This window comes from Amblyomma mixtum, chromosome 1 (assembly GCF_055824585.1).
Source record: "Amblyomma mixtum isolate Tamu chromosome 1, ASM5582458v1, whole genome shotgun sequence".
Classification (NCBI taxonomy): Eukaryota; Metazoa; Arthropoda; class Arachnida; order Ixodida; family Ixodidae; genus Amblyomma; species Amblyomma mixtum.
The window spans coordinates 57156688-57177906 of record NC_143012.1 but is presented as its reverse complement, the minus strand read 5'-3'; the positions used below and the strand labels follow the sequence as shown (position 1 = coordinate 57177906).

Sequence of the window (21219 nt, the reverse complement as noted above, 5' to 3'; positions counted from 1 at the left end):
CACCCCGCGAGGCGAGGTGGATGACACGCGAAAACTCCGGCTCTATGCGGTCGCCCAGGGGGCAGACTCGAGCTTTGACGCTGGTGTTAACCGGACGCACATCGAGGCTTCTTCTCAGCGCAAACTAACAAACCGGCTGTGCACCAGACCCTTGTGTGGGGTCTCTCTTTCGGCGACGCCCCGGAGGCCTCAGCGAGAGAACCTCAGCCGACACCCTGGCATCATAAGTACCAATCGGACAGTTTTCGCTTCCGTTCATTCCCTTTCCAATTCTGAACAAACCACCTGCGCCCGGTGATTTCTGTAATAAGTGCCTAGTTAAGCCGGCTATGATTTCAGTGCAGGAATGTATGCGGCTACATTTCGAGCTCTCCTTGCCCGCAAGTATTTGTCCGCGCGTTCAGAACACGAAAAAACTGACAAAATGAAACACACGCGGCAAAGTATAGGCCTCAGTGGGATTCGGACCCACGCCTCATAGGTGTCAATAATTACTTCTAAGCATTCAGCTTTCTTTCTTTTATTGCCGGACTTTCGCAAACACTGGTTACAAAACAAGAAACTAATTAAGACTAAAATAAAAACTTGCAGATCATCGGCGCTCAGCTTTCTTCACGAAGGTGTTTATTGTTTGTATTTCCCCCTCCCAACACAATTTGTAATTCAGCGGGCTCAGTGTCCAGTTTTGGTAAAAAAAAAAATGTTTCGTATCGTCAAGCCAGAACGACTTTGCACAGCTAGTATTAGACTTTGCCGCATTGTTGTTTTTTTCGCCTCACTAGTGGGGACCAATAACTAAACCTCTGGCGGTGGAGTGGATGTTTCGCGAACGTTCAGCGCATGCCAGTACCTGCCACGTTTTTTCAATGCCTCTCGCGTGTATACAGTGTGTTCCGCCCAAGATTTTGCACACTTTTTAAAAATGCCGTTTTTGAGTTGGAAGGGTGCCTTTTTCTTTCAGAATAGCATTCGCAGCGGTGTAGTACATCAGAATATAGCTACGGCGTGCTAACTAGCAGGCTGGTTCATCAATATTTAGTAGATAACTCTTAACTATTACTGCTTGGCTCCTTAACTATTGTGAGGCGTGTAGCCCACCGTAATCAGCCTCCATATCGGTTTTTCAGAGTTTCGAAAATGATATTACCCTCAGAGCTGTGGTCCAACAAATTTTGAGTTACGTGCACTGGAGAGTTGGCTTTGCCTGTAAGCTTTTCGAAAGGACATATGTTTTGGCGCGATGTAGCCAATGCTTATTGGGCCACAGAGCCGAGGGTAACCGTATTTTCGAAATTCTAAAAACTGGCATTGATATTACTTACTGTGGGCTACGCACGTCTTAGTAATTACGGCGCCTTGCAGTAATATTTTGATGTTTGAAGTTTATTAATTGGTTTTAGTTATTCAGGTTACAAACGCGCAATAGAACGGGAGCGAAAGGCGTAGCCTGAAAAGGGCTCCCGCCCTATCGAGCAGTAACGGCAAACAAGATGCAATCTCATACAAAACTAACATACATATTACATATATAATACATAATGTGCAGACAGCAAAGTTTGATATTGAACAGAAAAGAAAAATTGTGCAAACACGGACAAGGATGTTAAATACATCTAATACAAATAGAGCATGCTAAAGAGAAAGTTAAATAGCTGTATTCTAACAAAAGAAACGTAAACTAGAAGTTAATTATATAATAATAGTAAACCAACCAGCTTGCTAGTTAGCATGTTTTAACTCTATTCTGATGACTTACACCGCCTAAAATACTAGGCCAAAAAAAGCGCCCATCTAACTCAAAAAGCCTCTTTTTAAAGATTGTGTAAAGTCTTAGGTGACACACCCTGTATATGTGAATGCAAAATTATGCCGCACATACTCGGTTAAGGACCGCACTCGCCTATGGGCAGCTCCCTTCAACAAGGCAGCCAATAATTTGAAACAAAAGTAAGTAAACCTCCAAGGGTATATGTGTTCATGTACATTCTTTGTCAAAAGTTTAGAGCAAAGGGGGTTCACTTCCAAGCTTTATACTGGGACTCCATGAGCATTCATGGAAGTCCTACCTATTGCAGGAGGCAGTACCAGAAACCTTCTCATGTCCTGGAAATTTGGAGCGCTAGAGATCCATTAAGAACGACACAGTGTGGCTCAAAAGAAACCACCCTAGGCACCAAACTTTTGACAAAGGCTGTACGTATAAATGTCCACCCGTGGTACAATCTGTGAATAGTTATCAGGTTATAACAGCTGGCTGATTCCGCAGTTTAAATCCTCTTCCAGCGTGCCATACTGTGCAGATATGTGCCATCAATCGGGCCCCTGTACTTGGAGTGTATGGCAATGGTGGGACGTGAGCTGACGCTGACTCCACGTCTAAAGAGAGGTTCAGTGCAGCTCGACCAGCCGTTGAGTTTCGGTTGCGGCAGTGTAGTGTTATCGGAGACTGCCGCAGTATTGAGGTTAGAAATATTTTTAATGCGACGGATGGACCACAAAATGACTTTGTTTAAGAGGGTAGCGAGGAGCAGGGCCCTAGCAGCGGTAGCAGCGATGGCCATGAACGACTTAAAAGTATCTTAAAGCAGGCGCCAGACGCCGCAACAGGCTTTCGGGTAGAAATAAGCAGTTTCCCTCGAATAAAGCTATAAAATTGTTTGAAGAATGCCGCTTCCGTGATAGGGCCGTAACCCGGTAAAATCATGAAATAGAACGCTGTTGCCAGTTCCTAGTAGCAGAAGTTTCCATCGTTGGTGTTTTTACTTGTCCCCAAGAACCAACAATAATAAATAGTGAACACAGCTCTGGGGATAGCCATCGGGGTGTGCATTCTAGATAGTTAATAAAATGTATGTCTCTTTGCCCAAGGTACCATAAAACAATTTTACCAGCCATGCTTGAGTTGACATGCTCCTTTTCTTAGAGAGGAAGCATCACCAGAAAAATTCACGATGGAAAATTTATTGAAAGCACCACGGAAACAGGGCGCGACTTTCAACTGCAAGTGTAATTGATTCATCGACTGATTGATTGAAAGTCCTTTATTTTTAAAAGGAAGGCGCAAGTCTGCTGTGAAGAAAATAGGGACAGAACATTGATCACACGTCGAGGACCCTGTCAGTGTGCTGTGCATTTTGCTGAAGTGTAATTAAACTCCCATAGTTTGTCTTTCCGGAATAGATAATCATACTCATGATGATAAAGACAGCGTCTGTGTTGGCAGCGCTCTAGGCGGCGGCAGAATGGCACGGTTGTGGATCCGTGGTTATCATAGAGACGAAATATATTTAATAAAATGAGACATTTATTTACAGCTTACGATACGATTCAGTGAAACATAATTGCCAGATAAATATACTAACTAAACAAAATAACATGCCACCCAAAAATTTACCCTAAAGTATATTAGCAGTATGCACGAAGTCACTGAGCAAAACATAGGCCCACTGGGCGTTAAAGCACTCTAACCCGTTCATGAATCACGTTACATACAGCATTCAGTCAGTAAGTCTACTACACGCACACATCATCGCCATAACATTCATCGTCAGGCTGACAACGCTCACCGCAGGTTAAAGGCCCCTCCCATGCCTCTCCAATTAATGCTCTTTTGCCAGCTGCGTCACCGTATCCCCGCAAACTTCTTAATTTCATCCGCCCGCCTTACTTTCTGCCACCCCCTGCTACGCTTGCCTTCTCTTGGAATCCGCTCCGTTACCTTTAAGGGCCAGCTGTGATGTTGCTTTTGCATCACATCTCCTATCGAAGACTATCTCTTCCCCTTGGTTCCGAGTAGGATGCCATTAACCCGTATTTATTCTCTCACCCACTCTACCCGCTTTCGGTCTATTGGCTTAGCTATCAGTTTTTCTGTCCATAGCGACTTCCTCATATTGCTTCTGTTCTCATTGCCTGTGGCGAGACCTCCGGCGTAGAGGCGGCAGGCTTAATTAGTGCGGCATTGTTCGCCTTTGTGGCATAGATTCTTGGGCGCTGCTTCAAGGGCAAAGCGTGGCCTAAAGTGGTAGAAAAGCAAACATCACCACCGTCAGCCTGACTGCACCCACTGCATGGCAGACCCTCTCCCATGTCTCCAATTAACCCAGTCATTTTCCAGCTGCGGCCCCGTATCCCCGCAAACTTCTTAATCTCAATGGCCCATCTAACTTTCTGCCGCTTCCTGGTGCGCTTGCCTTCTCTTGGAATTCACTCCATGACCCAAAAGGACCAGCGCTTACCTTGACTTCGCATTACATGCCCTGCTAAAGCCCATTTTTTCTCCTTGTTTTTCGCTGGGATGTCATTTGTTCGCGTTTGTTCCCATACCCTATCTGTTCTCTTCCTGTCACTTAACGTGCACGTGTGATATTTATTTTCATTGCTTCAGTTTTTCATTTTCCTTTTTTTTTCTCCAGTGTAATGCAACATATCCCTTTAAAATTAATCAGTGGCACGGGCTTTCCAACCCCTAGTAGGCCCATGAAAGCTCGGGCTCGATACCAGTGGGGTAGCGCACATACCCAATTTGTAGGAGCTTGTTTTTCGGTTTATACCGCAGTAAACATGGAAACAGAGCGTGTCGCTGTGGAAATAAGTGATGGCAGCCCGTCTTCCTTACCAAGCGAACAATTTGCTAGGGCGTAGGGGTGATGTGGATCATGGAGAAATGCAAAAAATACCGCAAAAAAAATCGTGCTCTGCCGCTATAACAGGATTTGGCCACCTTAGCAAAGCTGTTGTCCGCACAAGTTGCAAAGATCCTTGATTAACCTCTGGACGTCGCTCCTGCTGTCTCCGGTCGCTCTTCTTCAGCGATGTCCTAGCTGATCTGTGTTTTCGAAGCCCCTGTCATGAACTTCGCTTAAAAACTTGCCCCCTTACAAAATTTCTTTTTTCACACTGTTTGTAGACTGTGCAAAGACCTCTGCTTATAAGGTGTGTACACTCTCTATAGACAAATCCTAGATAACAGTCTATAGGGAATACAAATGCTATAGACAGTCCATGGACGATCTATAGATTTACGGCCATACACTTAAAGAAGACTTTTCTCAATAGACTAGAATACAAAAAGAACTATCTAAAGGAAGGAAATAGAATGTATAAGTCTATAGACTGTGTATGGATCATTTTTATAAGGGCTGTAGCTACTGAATGTTTGGGTACACATTTACCGTTTCCCTTTTTGCGCCAAATTGATGTAAAGGAGGCGGCAACAAGTTGTATTTACAGTAAAGTGACAAAGCCCTACTGAAAAAAGTTCTATGATGCAATAACCTCATAGATCATTCATCATAGAATATCATACAATCTGTATGACATATCATACAATCTCTAAGATATATCATATAATTTGTATGATATATCATACAGATTGTATGATATGTCAAACCGATTGTATGAAATTCTATGATCAATGATCTATGAGGTTATTGCATCATAGAACTTTTTTTCAGCAGGGAGGGGCTTCAGTTCGCAGCAAAAGGGGAAATAATTGAATTCGCTGTATATGGCGGCTCCTTTTATAAGCAATAAAATTGCCATCTCACACATCATAAGTAGTTTATAAGCAATAAAAATTTGCCCAATTTGCTTTGCCTTTAGGTTTTCACATGTATTGTTATAAACGACCAAAATCTCTTGCAGTGGTCTTCAAAACTATATGGAACGTACAGCTTTCGTGGCACCAGAAGGCTGTGCTATGGATTTTGCGGCAAGGCGTAGTTCCTCGCCATGTCGCAGTCGTTCCTGATGGGAATAGACGCTACGCCAGAAGCAACGGCATGGAGCTGAGTGAAGCATACGGCATTATGATGCAGAACCTAGTGTTGGTACGAATTCATTACTGGATGTGTTATCTTTTCAAAATATCGCTATGGCACATTGTCTAAGGTATCTCTAGACAGCCTTTATTAGACTTTATTCATGAAACTGCTACTTCAAAGACCAGAACAGCAGCTTGGGCTTGTTGGTGATCCATCTCGAAGTAACAGCGCAAAAACATAGACAGCACACATAGAATAAAAAGACACCACGAGCGCTGACTTACAACAAGTTTATTTCGAGGTAAACATTGCCTGATATACTGCCTACACTCAGCACGTGACACAGATACGTGACTTCAAAGACCAAAATTAGAATTCGGAATTTCTCAGTTTACATGGTCTTCAGATCCTTTCCCACAAATATGGCTTCATTTGGGGTTCTGGCAGAAGCAACCGTGCCTTGTAGAATCCCTTTTCTATAGCATGGCTCATTGCCAGTTAAGAGTTAATTAATTCTGTGTCGCATACTGGATAGCCTACGTAAACGAAGCTCTACAGCACAGTTTATAAATTCTCTACTCCAAGTTTTGCTAAATTCGTCATAGTTTTCTCAAGTCATTTTACATTTTAAACTCTTTCAAACCCGAAGCTTGGAGCAATTGAAAGGAGTTCTTAATTGACGACGTAATTGTTCTTTTCACTCATGTGGGCGCTTCAAGTTTTGCCACTGGATTGCGAACCTTGGAGTCGCTAATATGTCAAGCTTCGTACTGAGCTCTCGGAACTTCGCTCGTGCGACTTCTGAACTGGACGCCGTCGTAAAAAAGCTTTTCCGCTTCTTTTCAGCAACTCTGGACTCTGTGTAAGTGCAGCTCCTACCTTTGTTTTCGTATTATTCCGGCGGTTTTCGTCGGATAAAAAAAAGGTCTAGCCGATTATTTTTCACTCGGAGTATTGCATAAAGGGCACAGAGCGGGAACACTGGAACACACCATTTAAATATACAGAATATTTTCGCGCACACTGTCAAGGAAACTATAGCAGATCATCGGCAGTCGCTCTAGTTTGTTTTTGTCAAACTGCAGTGAACCTCAGAATGCGAAGGTTTACCTGAAATACTGCATGGACTGCAGAGGAACGTTCCCGCATTCCACTTCTTTTAGAGTTGTCAACGGAAACATTCCATTTGAGCTTCGCACGTCCTAGTTCGGAGCAATGCTTTAAACCACCTTCATTGAGATCCCTTCTTGAAGGGCCTTATCCTAAATGCCTGTATAAATATATGCACAGAATGACATCTTAGTCCCTAGAAATCGCGCCTGTAATCGTTGATGACAACAGTTTGGCTTTCCTTGTGGCGTTAAGTAATGCCAGATGCAAATCCCTGAGGCACTTTAAATCTTTGCTGCATAAGATTTCGTGCTTTTTGACCACAACGTATCACAATGTGAGAACGGGGATAATTATATTTTGATGCTCTTTGCAAATGCTGACCGCAAATTGAGTACGGGAGTAGGAAAGGAAAACCAAGTCTAGAAAAGGTCATTTAAAAAGTCTGAGAGAGATAATGTTCACTGACATTCTTCCCCGCCTACAAAATTAGAAAATTAGTCTTTAAGCACTTCCTGACCCTGTGATGTGTTAACAGTGCGACGAAATATTCAGTCATCAGCGTATAAACGCATTTAAACCGATACACAACGAGTCTGGTTATTACATACCTATAAAAAGAAAAAAAAGCGGGCCTTAGATACAGCATTGCGGGTCGCCGGATGTTACACCAACAGAAGAGGACGTTGTTGAAATGAATTATACAAACAGTGAACTTTGAGTTAGGAGGCTGGATATTGAAATAACGAGGTAAGGACTATTTTTAGAAGGTAGTTGATCTTATTAAGTTAATCTTTAATCTGTAGTTAGTTAATCTTAAATTTGCTGTAAGCTACTCTTAAAAATTTCATGAAATTACTGGCATGAATCTAATGGATCGCACATTACGTTTTGCGGAAATTCAGTTAGTTGTGTACTGGTGCTGAATCCTAGACGAAAACCATGTTGTCAATTCCTTAGGCTACTTTACAATATCTTTCAAGATAATAAATGACTTGTGTAAAGAATGTGTGTCCGAGTAAGGCGCCTCAATAGACCAGTATACAAATAGTTCTACAAGTAGACTGCAATAGAGTGTTGCCGTACCAGTGGAAAGGCCTTACTTTGGCAAGTTATGAAAAGTAGGGTAGGTGGATAAAGATTTACGAGAGACGATGGCACTATATCTACTTATCGAAAGGGAGCAGCACATAACAATACAGATAAGTGCCTCATCTTGGCGCCTGTTTGCTTCAGTAAATAAATGTAAAATTGTATTAACACCTTCACTGAAATTATGGGAACACAAACAGGTGAGTGTAAATCACAACAAAGTGGAGGGACTTCTAAGTTATGCAACGTTTGAGCACGGAATTAAGCATATATTGAAAGCATATGTAATTGTTAGTCAATCTGAAGCTGCCAAGCATTTAAAGTAAACTACCTTGAATGTGCTGATCTGTAAAACATGTAAGAGGTCGTTTTATATTTTCGGTATTGTAACAACACAGGATAATTATACAGGTGATTTGACATGTGTTAGAGTTGGAACTTAGCACCATTGGACCTTGCAGTTTTACAGCATTTCCATTTCTTTAGAACAAGCACAGGCCGACACACTAGGCGATAAATGCAGTTATTCGCTTTGATTCACGATGAATCTGCATTTTTCTTCTTTTCATTTTGGAAGCAACAAAGCGGCTCAAACCAGTTTTAACAATATGGTCACAAAACCCATGACAGTGTTAACATCATCAGTAAAAGATAATTCTTCGACTTTCTCGAAGAATTCGTGCACTGCGTCAGTTACAGTAACATTATTGAGGCGGCAACAAAATAATTCTTGCTGTTCGTTATGCCAAGAATTTTCACACGCCTAAAGGATTTGCATGGGCAGATTTATTTTCCTACGCAGTAGTCATTTGTAACGAGGCCAGCTTTAACAAAACCTTTCCTCCTAGGATCCATTTGTAGCAGTAGTACTAGTAGTAGTCGTAGAGAGAAACCTTTTTCATACTGGAATGCTTTCACGCGGTTTTCAGTGTACGGCCTGTATTCCGCACCCTAGAGGTGTCCTGACCAGCATTGACGAGCACAACTATTTCTGAAAACTCCCGAGGAGATCGGCCAGGCGCTGTAACGAGGTGTTAGCGGTAGGAATGGTTATGGGAGGAGACGGAGAAGGAGGAAAAACTTTGTCTTCAGAAGTGCGTGTTGATAGTTCCGTGCTCGCTTAAGTCATGTATATATACAGGAAATTCACAGGAATATCAACAATATATGTAACCTATACCAATTACAGGACAGAACTCCAAGTTACCTTACAAGACACTTCGAGGATTGGTCAGTACCGATGTCACGTTCAAGTTAGGGGAAACCGTGTCTTAAGTACACAATACTAACGCTTTTGAATTATTATAATTCTGACCGTTTTGATCTCTTCACGGCAACCTACAAGGACCTCCGGCAGATGTATTTGGTTTCTATGTTATGTTGTCTAGCCTTGCTGTTGTTTTCTTTGGCATTTGTAGCAGTGAGTTCCGCTGCTGTTTTCTGTTTTTTTTTTGTTTTCTGTTGCTTTCGTTCACTATGAGTAATATATTTGCATCATATTAAACATGTATGTATATGTCTGGGTGTCAAGAATATGTTTGCTCATGTGATGCTGCTACTCTGCCGAAATAAGGGATTGTGGACCAGTCAAGCTGTCCAAGAACAGCTTTTTTTCTACAATCCCCCCATCTGTATTTGATGGCACATAAAAAGATTTCATAGATGCTCATCAGTCCTCGACTGACGCCGACCTGTGCGGCCCACTCCATGGCCCGGACCTGCACGGCCGTGTCAGAGCTGGCCAACACGGCCCCCCAGTGCTCAAAAGAAGGATATTGCAGCAGAGCCACAGTGGGCGGCTCTATCTTGCATTCCCACAGGATATTATCATATGTCACCGGGTCCCAACGCCATTTACACTACGGCTTCAGCTTTTGCGGATATATTTTGCTGAGTATATAGGGACTCGGGAAAGATCTCGTCTGGTGTTTTCTCCAAACACAGTCCTGCCCCTCCACCAAGTCTTATCCTGCGGTGGGAGAACCCTCCGGCTCAACATGGGAGGAGCTATGTTTGCTAAACCGAGCGTTTGGGAACTTTCGACATACGCATAATTGACGAATCTGGAGAACAGTGCAGAAGCTATAATCTGAGTGTAAGCGCTTCAGTTGGTAAATATTGTAAAGGAGTCCTACATGGTGGTTTTAATTAAACATTTATTAGAAAGCAGTACACACCAGATAGACATTCAGCCTTGGAAGCAGGAAATAATTAAGAGGTGGGTCCACAACGCTCGATTCAGCGCACATGACGCAGAGGACAAAGGAGCCTTTGCTAGAAACTGGAAGCTCAACTCTTAAACTAGGGTCTTCCAGGCGCCTATCAGTGCAACCACTTCATACCGAATGCCCTGAAAACAATGGCTGCTGAAGAGGAAACGGCATAGAAAAAACTGGATGCTCTCAAGGCAGCAGTCATACCACGTATTCTAACGACCTAATCTGCATGCTTCAGATTTCGTTGGTGCTTGAGCACGGCGGGAAAGTAGTATAGCTAGTCGAAAAAGGCAGTGATTATGGGAAACAAATCGGACTGCGAATCTCTTGTCTAGCGTAAGTTACATTGCGCACACATAAGTTTGTCCACGCTGAACATTATTCTCACGCGCAGTACCTGCCTCTCACGGCTTGGCCTCTGGATGCGACACTCGGGAGACATCAGTTTGTTCCCCGAAGGCATGCAGACAAAGATCGCACAAGTGGACGTGGCTACAGCTGACGAGAACTGGTGGGTGCCTTCCTGTTCCTTTCATATTCACATGACCCCCGCCCTAACACACGATCAGACCAGCTAAGGACCAGTGCAAAATAGAAATCCATATCAGAAATTCTAAAAAGAAAGCGCGTTGTAATGAGTTCATTCTCCCAATGAATATAAAAACGCGACCAATCAACTTCTATGCCCAGAAAATCTTCGTGCAAGGACAAAAATACTGCTTGGTTTGGTCCGTTTATGGAATTCTTTCGTTCCAAGGCGACTCACGCTTTGAGGGACGCCGTAGTGGAGGGCTCCGAGCAATTTAATTTGGAACAACGGGGGGTTCTTCAACGTGCCTTCACATCATGCAGTACATGGACTTCTAGAATTTCGCCTCCATTGAAATGCGTCTGCTGCGGCCGGGATCGAGCTGGTGTAAGTGTTCTTTTGAGCGCACACAAAGACGACACAGCAGAGGACGACCAGGATGCTGGCCCGCGTCTTCTGTGAAAGCTTAAAAGCGGTTCAGCTATCGGAGGCTTAAAGGAAGTATGTAACCGTTTGGGCTCAGCACCTGGAGTTTGATATGCAGGTGGCGATAGCTTCCCGCGCTATTGGACTCTCTTAAGTAAAGGTAAACTCCCGAAGTTATATACGCTACAAGATCACTGTTCGCTAAGTCGCCATAATCGCGCGTTATTTCACCCTGTTACACTGGTAAGGACCGCCGCCTCGTGAAAAAGCTATCACTCTCGCCTGTTGGCGACCTCTCGTTGGTTCGTTTCTTCACTCTACCCCTCACTCTTCCGTTCATTGGGGCCGCTTTCGCACGTCAATACTCACAACCTGGTGCCCACGTTTCGAGAAAAGAAAGAACGGCTGCCACACGCATATGACGTCGTTGCCCTGAATGGCGGCCAGGTGACAAATGCAAGTAAAGAAGCACCGCGCGATAGCATCTTGTTTATATGGCAGCGAGATAATTAATGTATGCTTTTATTTATGCCAGCGAAGTTTCCCCGCTAGGCCAATAGAGGACACTGCGCTCTGAGGCCCCGGTTTGGAGGCGGCTGAGTGGTACTTTATCTTGCCGCTAGAGTTCATTGCGTTTCGCGCATTGTGCTGTCAGCTTGCGTATTTGATCGCGTAATGTGCGCACTTTTCTCCAAAACATGGCTGGAGATTTGAGAGGTGCGTTCGTTACACGGGGGAAAGTACTCGGAGAAAATATGAAGTTGTAAAAGTGTGACAAAAAGGAGGCTGGTGAAATAAACACAGCTTTCGATACGATTTCTTGCGAAACAGCGCAACGGCAAAAGGTACCGAGGACGAGAAGGGACGATACACAGCGCTGCTCGATACGACACATCTTCAGAATAAAACAACGCTCTCATCCACTCAGTTTCCACGGTATACTATAGCAGGTGCATCGACTTTCATCTTAAGCCCGTTAAATAACACCTGCAGTGCCCTATAATGCTGTAAAAAGAGAGAACTTCAGTTCACTCTTGCAGGATTCCTTGCGTTCAACCGCAACAGTCCAACCGCAACAAGTTTATACAGTTCTTAACATGGCAAGGTGGAACAAGAAGCCTTATACAACCGTGCGCAATTTCAGTTGGTTCTCAGATTGCTGGGGAACATTTCTCTGATTGTTTCTTCGCTAGGACGGTATAAAGTGTCAATATAAAGAGATGACGATTTACAAGACTGCATAGTAGTTTCGATGTTTTAAAAACTGACTGCTGCTAGCATTCTCTATCATCACCAGTCAGCAGACGGGTGCGCGACAGGAGATAAGGAATGTGCACTGCGCTGGTAAAGCAAAATATGTTTTACACCATGGCTCAGTAAATGGCCGCTTCATTGGATACTCACTTCTGTAATAAAACGAGAACATGATGAATAGGCTGCGTTTGGTGTCGAGCGATATCCACAACCTGAGCCCACCAAAATTCCCGTATGCGGCCGTTTTGCTCGCCATTAGACCATGGCATCACTGAATTTGCGAATACTGGCACTGCTCTCCTTTGTTGAACCTGGCTGTCAAGCGAAACAAAAGCTTAACTTCAGCAAAAACTGTGCCTCTCCCGTAACCGACAGTAGAGTAAGCATGAAATGTTTACGGGCATAATGCGAAGCGCGCGCGGACCCTACGAGACGCTGGCCTGACAAGAATGTATATGCAGCGCGTTCAAAACTGTCCGAAGTGCGTAGAGGCGAAACCATTTTCAGCACCACTTTGGTTGGTTGGTTGGTTGGTTGGTTGGTTGGTTTGTGGGGTTTAACGTCCCAAAGCGACTAAGGCTATGAGAGACGCCGTAGTGGAGGGCTCCGGAAATTTCGACCACCTGGGGTTCTTTAACGTGCACTGACATCGCACAGTACACGGGCCTCGAATTTCTCCTCCAAAGAAATTCAGCCGCCGCGGCCAGGATCGAACCCGCGTCTTTCGGGCCAGCAGCCGAGCACCATAGCCACTGAGCCACCGCGGCGGCTCAGCACCACTTTGCGTATGTGACACTGGTGATGTTACCACTGGATTACGTCACACATAATTCATGTCGAAGTAATTACAAATTACTGATTAGTGTGTAATGACTGATTAATGAAAAAATACTAATAAACTGCTAATTAATGACGCTTAAGCTTCGCCTTTAGGAGTGGAACGCGACAGCGTGTTGTAGCGCTGCCAGAGAGAGAGAGAGAGAAAACTTTATTTACAAAGGAATTCGGGGCACGCTCCAGGGTCCCCGCACGACCCCACTGCACTCAAGTGTTTATGTTCCTGAGGTCCATAACACTGGCAGCACGGCCGGTGGCGATGGTCTGCACGGCCGGGTCCTCCGAATGCAGCAGGGTCTCCCAGTCCTCCCAGGTCTTGAGGTTCTCTAGGTCCCGCGGGGGAGGGTCCGCCGGGCAGAGGGAAAGGATGTGGAGGGAAGAAGCGAAGGGTTCTGGGCATAGGGCGCAAGCAGGAGTGGGGAAGGAGGGATGATAGTGGGTTAGGGTAAGGGGCGAGGGGAGAGTATGTGTTTGTAATCTGCGCCAGAGTGTTGCGTGCCTGTTATCTAGGGAGGGGTGGGGCGGGGGGTAGGCAGTCCGCGGAACGCCACCACCCGTTCGGCGTGATGCCTCGTCCTTTGAACGCGACGCTTTTTGAGGAAAGGAAATTACGCAGTAATTCTCTGCCATCTCGGTGGACACCTGAGCCGCACCTTACAGGAAGGTAGGAACGCCACCACCCGTTCGGCGCGATGCCTTGCCCTTTGAACGCAACGTTTTTTGAGGACAGGAAATGGAGCAGTAATTCTCTGTCATCGCGGTGGACACCCGAACCACACCGTAAAACATTTCATGCTTAAATATTGTGGCATGTATGTGCTTTTTGCACGCGTTACTAGCAATCGGAAATTATAATTCCGTGCATTATCAAACGACAGCTCGAATGATATCTTGATAAACATTGAGAAGGCACTGGCAGCAGTTATTTTTTGTGACTCGTTTGGAGACCAACCGGCGCTTGCATGTCGGTCGCGTAGGAGGGCTTAGAGAGTCTCGTTAAATCTCGTTAAGTCTCGTACGGTGCCCGGAAGTTCTCGTTTCAGAGCCCGGATGAGTGGATCTCGGTCTCGGAGTGACGTCGCCACACTGCCGACAACGGGAGCTAAAAGCATTTCATGCTTAAAATTGTTTTGCAAACAAATAGCCAACTTCAGCTGAGCGTAGACTTCAGTATAGCCTGTGAGTGGCACCTCCGATATGTGCGTAGTCTCTCCCATCATCTTTCCATGCATTCCACATATCATAGGTCTTTAGAGCGCAAATGTGAGACAAGGAACTGATGCTCCCGTTTCTATCATTAGTCGATGTTTCTGCCGCTGGTCGATGGTGGTTCAAATGGGGTGTGTGATTTTTATCTGATCCGCGAAAGGCCACGCAGTGGTGTCCTGATTTCATGTGGAAATGTCTGTTTCGTCGGTTTCAGAAATCTACAAATTTGAATTAACGACATACTTGCATGTCTTTTAATGACAGTTAGTTCCCCATTAGAAATCATCTTTTAAATGCACTGTGTACACGGTTCTATGTTGCAGTAAACTCACATGGACAGTTTGCGCCGCCTACACCAGTAGGCAGAACACGAAGTTCATGGCATTTGATTTTGCGAAGGCTGTTAAACAAGGAACCATCTCATCTGGGTGAGTAATCCAAATAACCACAACGATATTTTGTTCCTTGTCAACTCTGTTCCCTTTGCAGATAAGAAGCAAGTTTCAAAGTGGTGCCACTTTTTTGGTACCACTGTGATGCAGTTTTGTAAATGCCAGAAATTAATATTACACGTAGAACACCTTAGATTTACCTATAAGTTTTTTCTTGACGTTTAAAAACGTACATTCTTTTTCCCCGAGAGCTCCTGACGCATCTTTTCATTACGTTATAGCGCAAAATTACCACTGCTGCAGTCTGGGAAGGGCTTGCACACGTCTCTGTAAAGTCTTTCTTAGGCCGGAAGTTACATTTAGCCACACGTTATTCCGATATTGTGTCCCTACCACACTCAGACGCAGTTGGATCGCCAAAAACTTCGTTATGGAGCAAGAATGACACAAATACATAACTTTAGGCAAGCGAGTAATATCCAAAATCAATTGTCAGGACGTAAAGAATATTCTGCTTAAGGCACTGAGAACGGAATGAAGTTGGATTAATGAAAATGGATCCCCCACAAGCCCGAGCCCTCATAGTGCTATTTCGGAAGTAAATGCGCTGCATGGACCTATTTGTTTTTTTGACGCTTATTCCTTTGAAGAGGCTACAGAGCCATTCAGTTCAAAATTGTGATCACGGAGTATTTTTTTTTACGTTGGCGTCACGAGTGTGAATGATGCGACGGGAGAACATTTCAGAGCAAAGGTATTTGCAATAGTTGTGCAGTGTAGTGGCGGGCAAGCATGAAGCTACCAGAGGAGCCATTGAATCCATTATTTCTGTCAACAAAACTTGGATGGAGTGGTCATAGGTTTCTTTTTAACATGTTTGTTTTTTAAGTCAGGCTGCAAGGTACCGCAATGATCCACTTAGGACGCATACTTTGCACTGAAAATATAAAAATATCTAAGCAATAGTATATTTATGTGGTTGTCACTCGCACTTCCCTCTTCAGCAGGACATCTTTAATTGAAGAGGCAATGCTGATATATCTTTTTGTTGCAAAAAATGTAAAAGGTTTGTCTTGCTTATGTGACCATGCCCTTTCTTCGCTCCTCTAGCTGCCTCCATGAAGAGTTTGCCTCAGCCCTTACTTACATTTGATTTCACTTGTTCTCGCATGCTTCGGATTTTTGCAGAGACATTACACCGGAACTTGTGGACCAATACCTGGCACAGAACGAGAGCCCTGAAGTGCAGCTATGGTTTCGCAGCTCGGGCGAAGCGCGGTTCAGTGAATTTTTGGTGCTGCAAAACGGTTACGCCTATATCCACATGGATCCGCCTTTCTGGCCTGCGGTGAAATTCTGGAACTTGGCGAGCGCGATTTTGATGTTCCAGCTCTACTGGCCAAAAATCAGGGTGAGTTAATTTCCTCAAATAGGAACAGTGAATGCTGTCTCTGGCCAGATAAGACAAAATATGTTTAATAAGCCCAACACTTAAAAAGGCTGACACCTGGAATTGATTTCCGATCATGTCAGCAGTGTTCACTCTAAGCCAGGCAAAGTAAGCTGAATGAAGAAGCTTAGTTTTTAGCAATTATGTAAAAAGAACTGCAGTCACAAGTATGGTACTGAAAAGGACTACCCCATCGCATTCTCTAGCGAGAATTACAGAAATTGAGTTGCATTTTACAGAAATATCAGGCGATTCTTAACATTTATTACGGACGTGCAGCAGTGGGCTTCCATAACACCTGGATACAAAGGAAGTTTTCTGGTAAGAGGAAACCTAGGTTCGAAAAAAGCTTGAATGATATTTTTATTTCAAGAAGTATAAAAATACTCGAAAATTTTAAATTTAAAACTAATTTTTGGGGTAAGGAAAGGGCGCAGTGATTTCCTCACATCTTGGTGGACACTTGAACCGCGCCGTATGTGAAGCTATAAAGAAGGGAGTCACAGAAAAAAGGGAAAAGTTACTGCAATTCGTTTGTGGGTAGAAATCTCTGGCAGAACCAAGGCCACGCAATAAAAGAAAACATAGCCGGAAATTCTGGACAAGCACATTTTTGAACGGGAAGTTGTTTATGAACGCACTATTTTCATGCATCATATTATTCTCGTATAACAAGAAATATATCCGCAAATCTCCGCTAGAAAGGCTTGCACGGTCTTGCTATTAATTTTTTATATTGTTCAAAACGTCCGGTCTTGGCCGAGAACAGTTTTACGCGTGAAATGCAGTGCAGAAAAGACATATAACAGTCTAAAGAATAGCGCCCCAAGCAGCACAGTTAATCCCCCCTATATTGGAAATGTATTGGAAAAGGCCGGCCCTACAAGGGACCGCTGTGAAACGATCCATTTCCAATATTGGGCCGATTACTAGACCTGCTTGCGGCATAGGTGATAGTAGCTGCACTCGAGTTTTAATGGCCGCCAATCAGCCGCTTTTCTTGCCATTTCATAGCGAGCGACAGCGCGCTCGGCTGCCTTCGCTGCTTTTGCTGTAAGGCGACCCGTGTGACCACTGCAGGCTTCGTAACAAGAGCAGAAGCCGCGTGCACGTGCTAGCGATCGCGGTCGACGTCTGTGCCCACTTGCTCCTGCTTAAGAGCGCATGTGGGCGCCATCTCAGCTCCTTCAAAACGTTGCCGGCACTGGTCATGAAGGTCGTTACGTTTGCTTTAACGGTAGCTTAGTTAAACAGCCTATCGTTTTGTTCTGCGGAACGTGTTCCACGTCTCTGGCTGTTTATAGGGCCGTAACTGTCGCTATCTCGTTCGCTCTGCGGCGGCATTCGCCGCGGTGCCTTAGTGGATAGGTAGCTGTGGTGCTGAGCGAAAGGGCACTAGATTTATGCCCGCCGGCACCAGACACCGTTAAACACAGCTGGAATGCGAAATACGCCACTGCGCAGCGCAGGTTGCGCGCAATGCAAAGGACTGCAGGTGGTCGAAGTTAATCCGGAAACCACCTGTACAGCGCTTCTCTCTTCTTCTGTTACCTTTATCCCCTTTGCGCACCGTGATTTTGAGAACGAAACGAGAAATAACAGCACCTTTTTTTCCGCTTAAAGGAATTTTTTATTTGCTTCTCTCGCAAACAGCGCAGGCGGGCACGCTTCAGTGTAGGCGAAATGCAATACGCCCGCGTGCTGTGCTATGTGGGTGCATGTTAATGACTTAAGTGGCTGACATTTATTCGAGGTTTAGTCTATGGCAACCTCTTTCCACTCTTCTTGAACTCAATTCTTCCTGCTTTCACTCGAATACAGACTGAGGTGTCCAAATGGAAGGAAGACAGTTATTGTGGGCTTTCGTTCCTCAGATTAAATTCTCATTTTCCCGGCGCAGAAGGAACAGTTCAAACGTTACGGAGACGGTAAAATTGAAAGCACAGCCCGAGCGGCTACCAGTTAAGCACGCATCTCCAGTGGCTGCGCGTATGACCGGGCGGTCTAAGAAAGCGGAAAAAGCAGGAAGCGGAGATTATATGAAATGAAGTTCCGCTTCGAGCTCAAGACCATTCTGCGGGGTGCTGTTCAGACAGGAATGTTAGGAATATTTCCGATCTATTCGCCAGCATGCTTTCGTGAAGTTATTCTTAATTTTCGCCTCTAGCTTTAGACGATGTTCGCCTTAATTTGCGGAGAATATGAGCTAAACATGTCTTTCTTAAAACCTTCTCACGAGCAGCTGTAGCGATTGAAGTCATAATTCCGGAATAGATAAAATAAATTCAAGGAGTAAGTTGCTGCTCTCAGTCGCAGGCAATTTTTTAGGTTTCCCAGCAGCTTTCTACGTCTCTCTAACTTTAGAACCCTCGATCAGAGGCCGGTACTCTGAATATTAGTTCTAAACACCTGCGCTGAAGGCCCTAGGCAACATAAACGTTAACACGTGTTTATCGTTACGAGTAGTGGTTGAAACAAGTTTTATTATACTTCATTCTTGCTCACTTTTGCTGATCACCAAAGCTACCCCTACAACATGCCGTCAGCTAAAGGGAGAGCATTGGTACCTGGTCAACTGAACTTAGCAACGCAGCGCTCGTGCCGTTTGCTACAGCGCTGCACAATAGTATAGCAGGCATTTTCCGGGTCGACATAACCTGACGTCTTCACAGAGTTTCTCCGGAAACGCACAGATGTGAAATTTACTATTGGCTGTAACTTTTATGTTGCCACGTTTACGTTCACACTACATGCGCAAGCATTTCTTCCCGGGCAACTCCCGTGACTAAGTAACGTCACTGCCTCTGCTGATTTTCATTCCATACCATACTAGGTGGTGAAAAAAAGACATCGGAAATTCAATACCTCGGACATGCAGCGGATGGGTCATGCTGCACTTCTCCGTCAACGTGCATTCCTGAAGCGCACAGAAATGGAGAGAATGACCCGCATGCAAGAGCTTTCTTCTCGAGCCTGAATTCAAATCCTTCCCTGCGTGTCTTTCTAGCCCTACTAGCGGTGGTCCATTGGCAACAATTTTAAGCCTTCTGCAATAAAGTGAGTGAACGGCTGGCAACTGCGTGATGTCAGGGGTGGCTACTAGCGTCATCACTACTTCCTCAAAACCCTCCTAACTCTGCCTGTTCTTTCACATAACGTATCCGTCCCCACTGTGCACGTCATGAACACCAACGTTTCTCCTACATCGCTGGCGTTGAATTTCTCTGTATACTCACAACCCTCTCCGCCTACGTGGCGGGCTTAGTTACCCTTCAATTAGTTCGCGGATCAACTGGCTTTGCTGACTCTGACACAGAAGGACATCGCTGATGTTTACTGCTGCGCCACTGTAATCTTTTTTTCTAAGGCGAAAGCCTTTAGTGCCTCATCGTTGTCGACTGAAGGTTGTCAGGAGAGTGTTTTCAGCAGAAGTGTCACGTTTTTCTACTCAAACCAGAACAAAAATCTTTGTGCACGGTGGGATTCGAACCACCATCCTTCCGTTCCGTAACCGAGCGTGCTAATGGCTACACTACATCCTGCCAACGCATATGTAGTTCTCCTTGTCTAGGACGCTGGAGAGTGTTTGTAGAAAGCCGTCGAATCAGACAGATGCCTCTCAAAAATCTTTGTGCATGATGGGATTCGAACCACCATCCTTCCGTTCCGCAACCAAGCGTGCTAATGGCTACACTACATCCTGCTTACGCATCTGTAGTTCTTGTCTAGGACGCTGGAGAGTGTTTGTAGAAAGGCGTCGAATCAGACAGGTGCCTCCCAAAAATCTTTGTGCACGATGGGATTCGAGCCACCATCCTTCCGTTCCGCAACCGAGCGTGCTAATGGCTGCGCTACTTCCTGCCAACGCATATGTAGTTCTCCTAGTCTAGGACGCTGGAAAGTGTTTGTAGAAAAGCGCCAAATCAGACGATTGCCTCCCAAACGCCTTTCAGTGTCTCCAGCATTTAAGATTCACAAATAATTGTGTACTTAATTAACATCTTAACCACACATCAGTAACACAAGCAGTGACACCGCGCTTAAGGCTTTCGTCTCACCGCACTTTAGATCGACAAAGCGCCCCCCTGAATTTTTTTTTATACAGCGACAGCTATTAGCAGCGCATTCAACCGAAATCAGGTCGACCGGTGTCCACACAGCTGCAAACCAGAAGTTGGAAATTGCGTGCAGTGGCCGCCACTAGAGTGCTTGTATTATGCGTGTGCGATGCGGTCTGCGCAGACGCATAGGAGGTCGCATGATGACGCATACAACAAGTCATTTCTCTCAAACCGCTTGACGTGTAAGCAGGCGAACAGCTCGAAGCGGCCGCTCTGTGCCCCGCACGCGATTGAGACCGCCAACTGTTAGTCCCGAGCGTACCCGGAACGGTGCATCTCTGATATACTAGCAAACACTGTCGCGAACTATAGATCATGATTCTGTGCGATTAGCCGATGCAGAAGCCGAGTGCAGCCGCGCATGCACCTCAGATGTAAAAACTATCGATCAATTTTTCACATTTCATAGCAAGTGTAAGCGTTTAACGCGGTTTCTCACTCGCCTCTCGACCCAACCGAAGGTCGAAAAATATAGCAAGTTTTCAGTTTTGCGAACTTTTATAAAAATAGCGTGTGATGACTAAAGCAGACGCTTATATGCAGCGTTGTCGTGAAACTGAAGTGGTCTGTTTTTCATTTGGGCTGCAAATAAATAGGTAAATTATTTTTCAAGACGCGGCATCAAAAGATTATTGTAGCGCTGGCTCCTCAGAGGAGAGGTAGAATGTGCAGTCTTTGCCAACAGTTTTAACGGAACAGTGTTCCGCTGCAGCAAAATGAATGTTCCTAGAATGTTCCGCGTAGAGGATAAATCAAAACACAAGTAAAGCAGGAAGCTTATCAACCGCAGGAAGAAACTGTTTTGCATATTTTGTACC

General features: G+C 44.9%; 1 protein-coding gene across 1 annotated transcript in view; it reads left to right on the top strand.

The window, feature by feature from the left end:
• The first annotated feature begins 5637 nt into the window (after positions 1 to 5637).
• The window catches only part of LOC149366363 (dehydrodolichyl diphosphate synthase complex subunit Dhdds-like), a 51771-nt gene continuing 36189 nt past the window's right edge, over positions 5638 to 21219 (top strand). Inside the window, exons 1-5 of the mRNA XM_089570533.1 lie at positions 5638 to 5831; positions 6485 to 6627; positions 10578 to 10694; positions 14762 to 14866; positions 16019 to 16241. Of these exons, the coding sequence (XP_089426659.1) occupies positions 5784 to 5831; positions 6485 to 6627; positions 10578 to 10694; positions 14762 to 14866; positions 16019 to 16241 (636 nt within the window). The 5' untranslated portion in view covers positions 5638 to 5783. The remainder of the gene's footprint in view (positions 5832 to 6484; positions 6628 to 10577; positions 10695 to 14761; positions 14867 to 16018; positions 16242 to 21219) is intronic.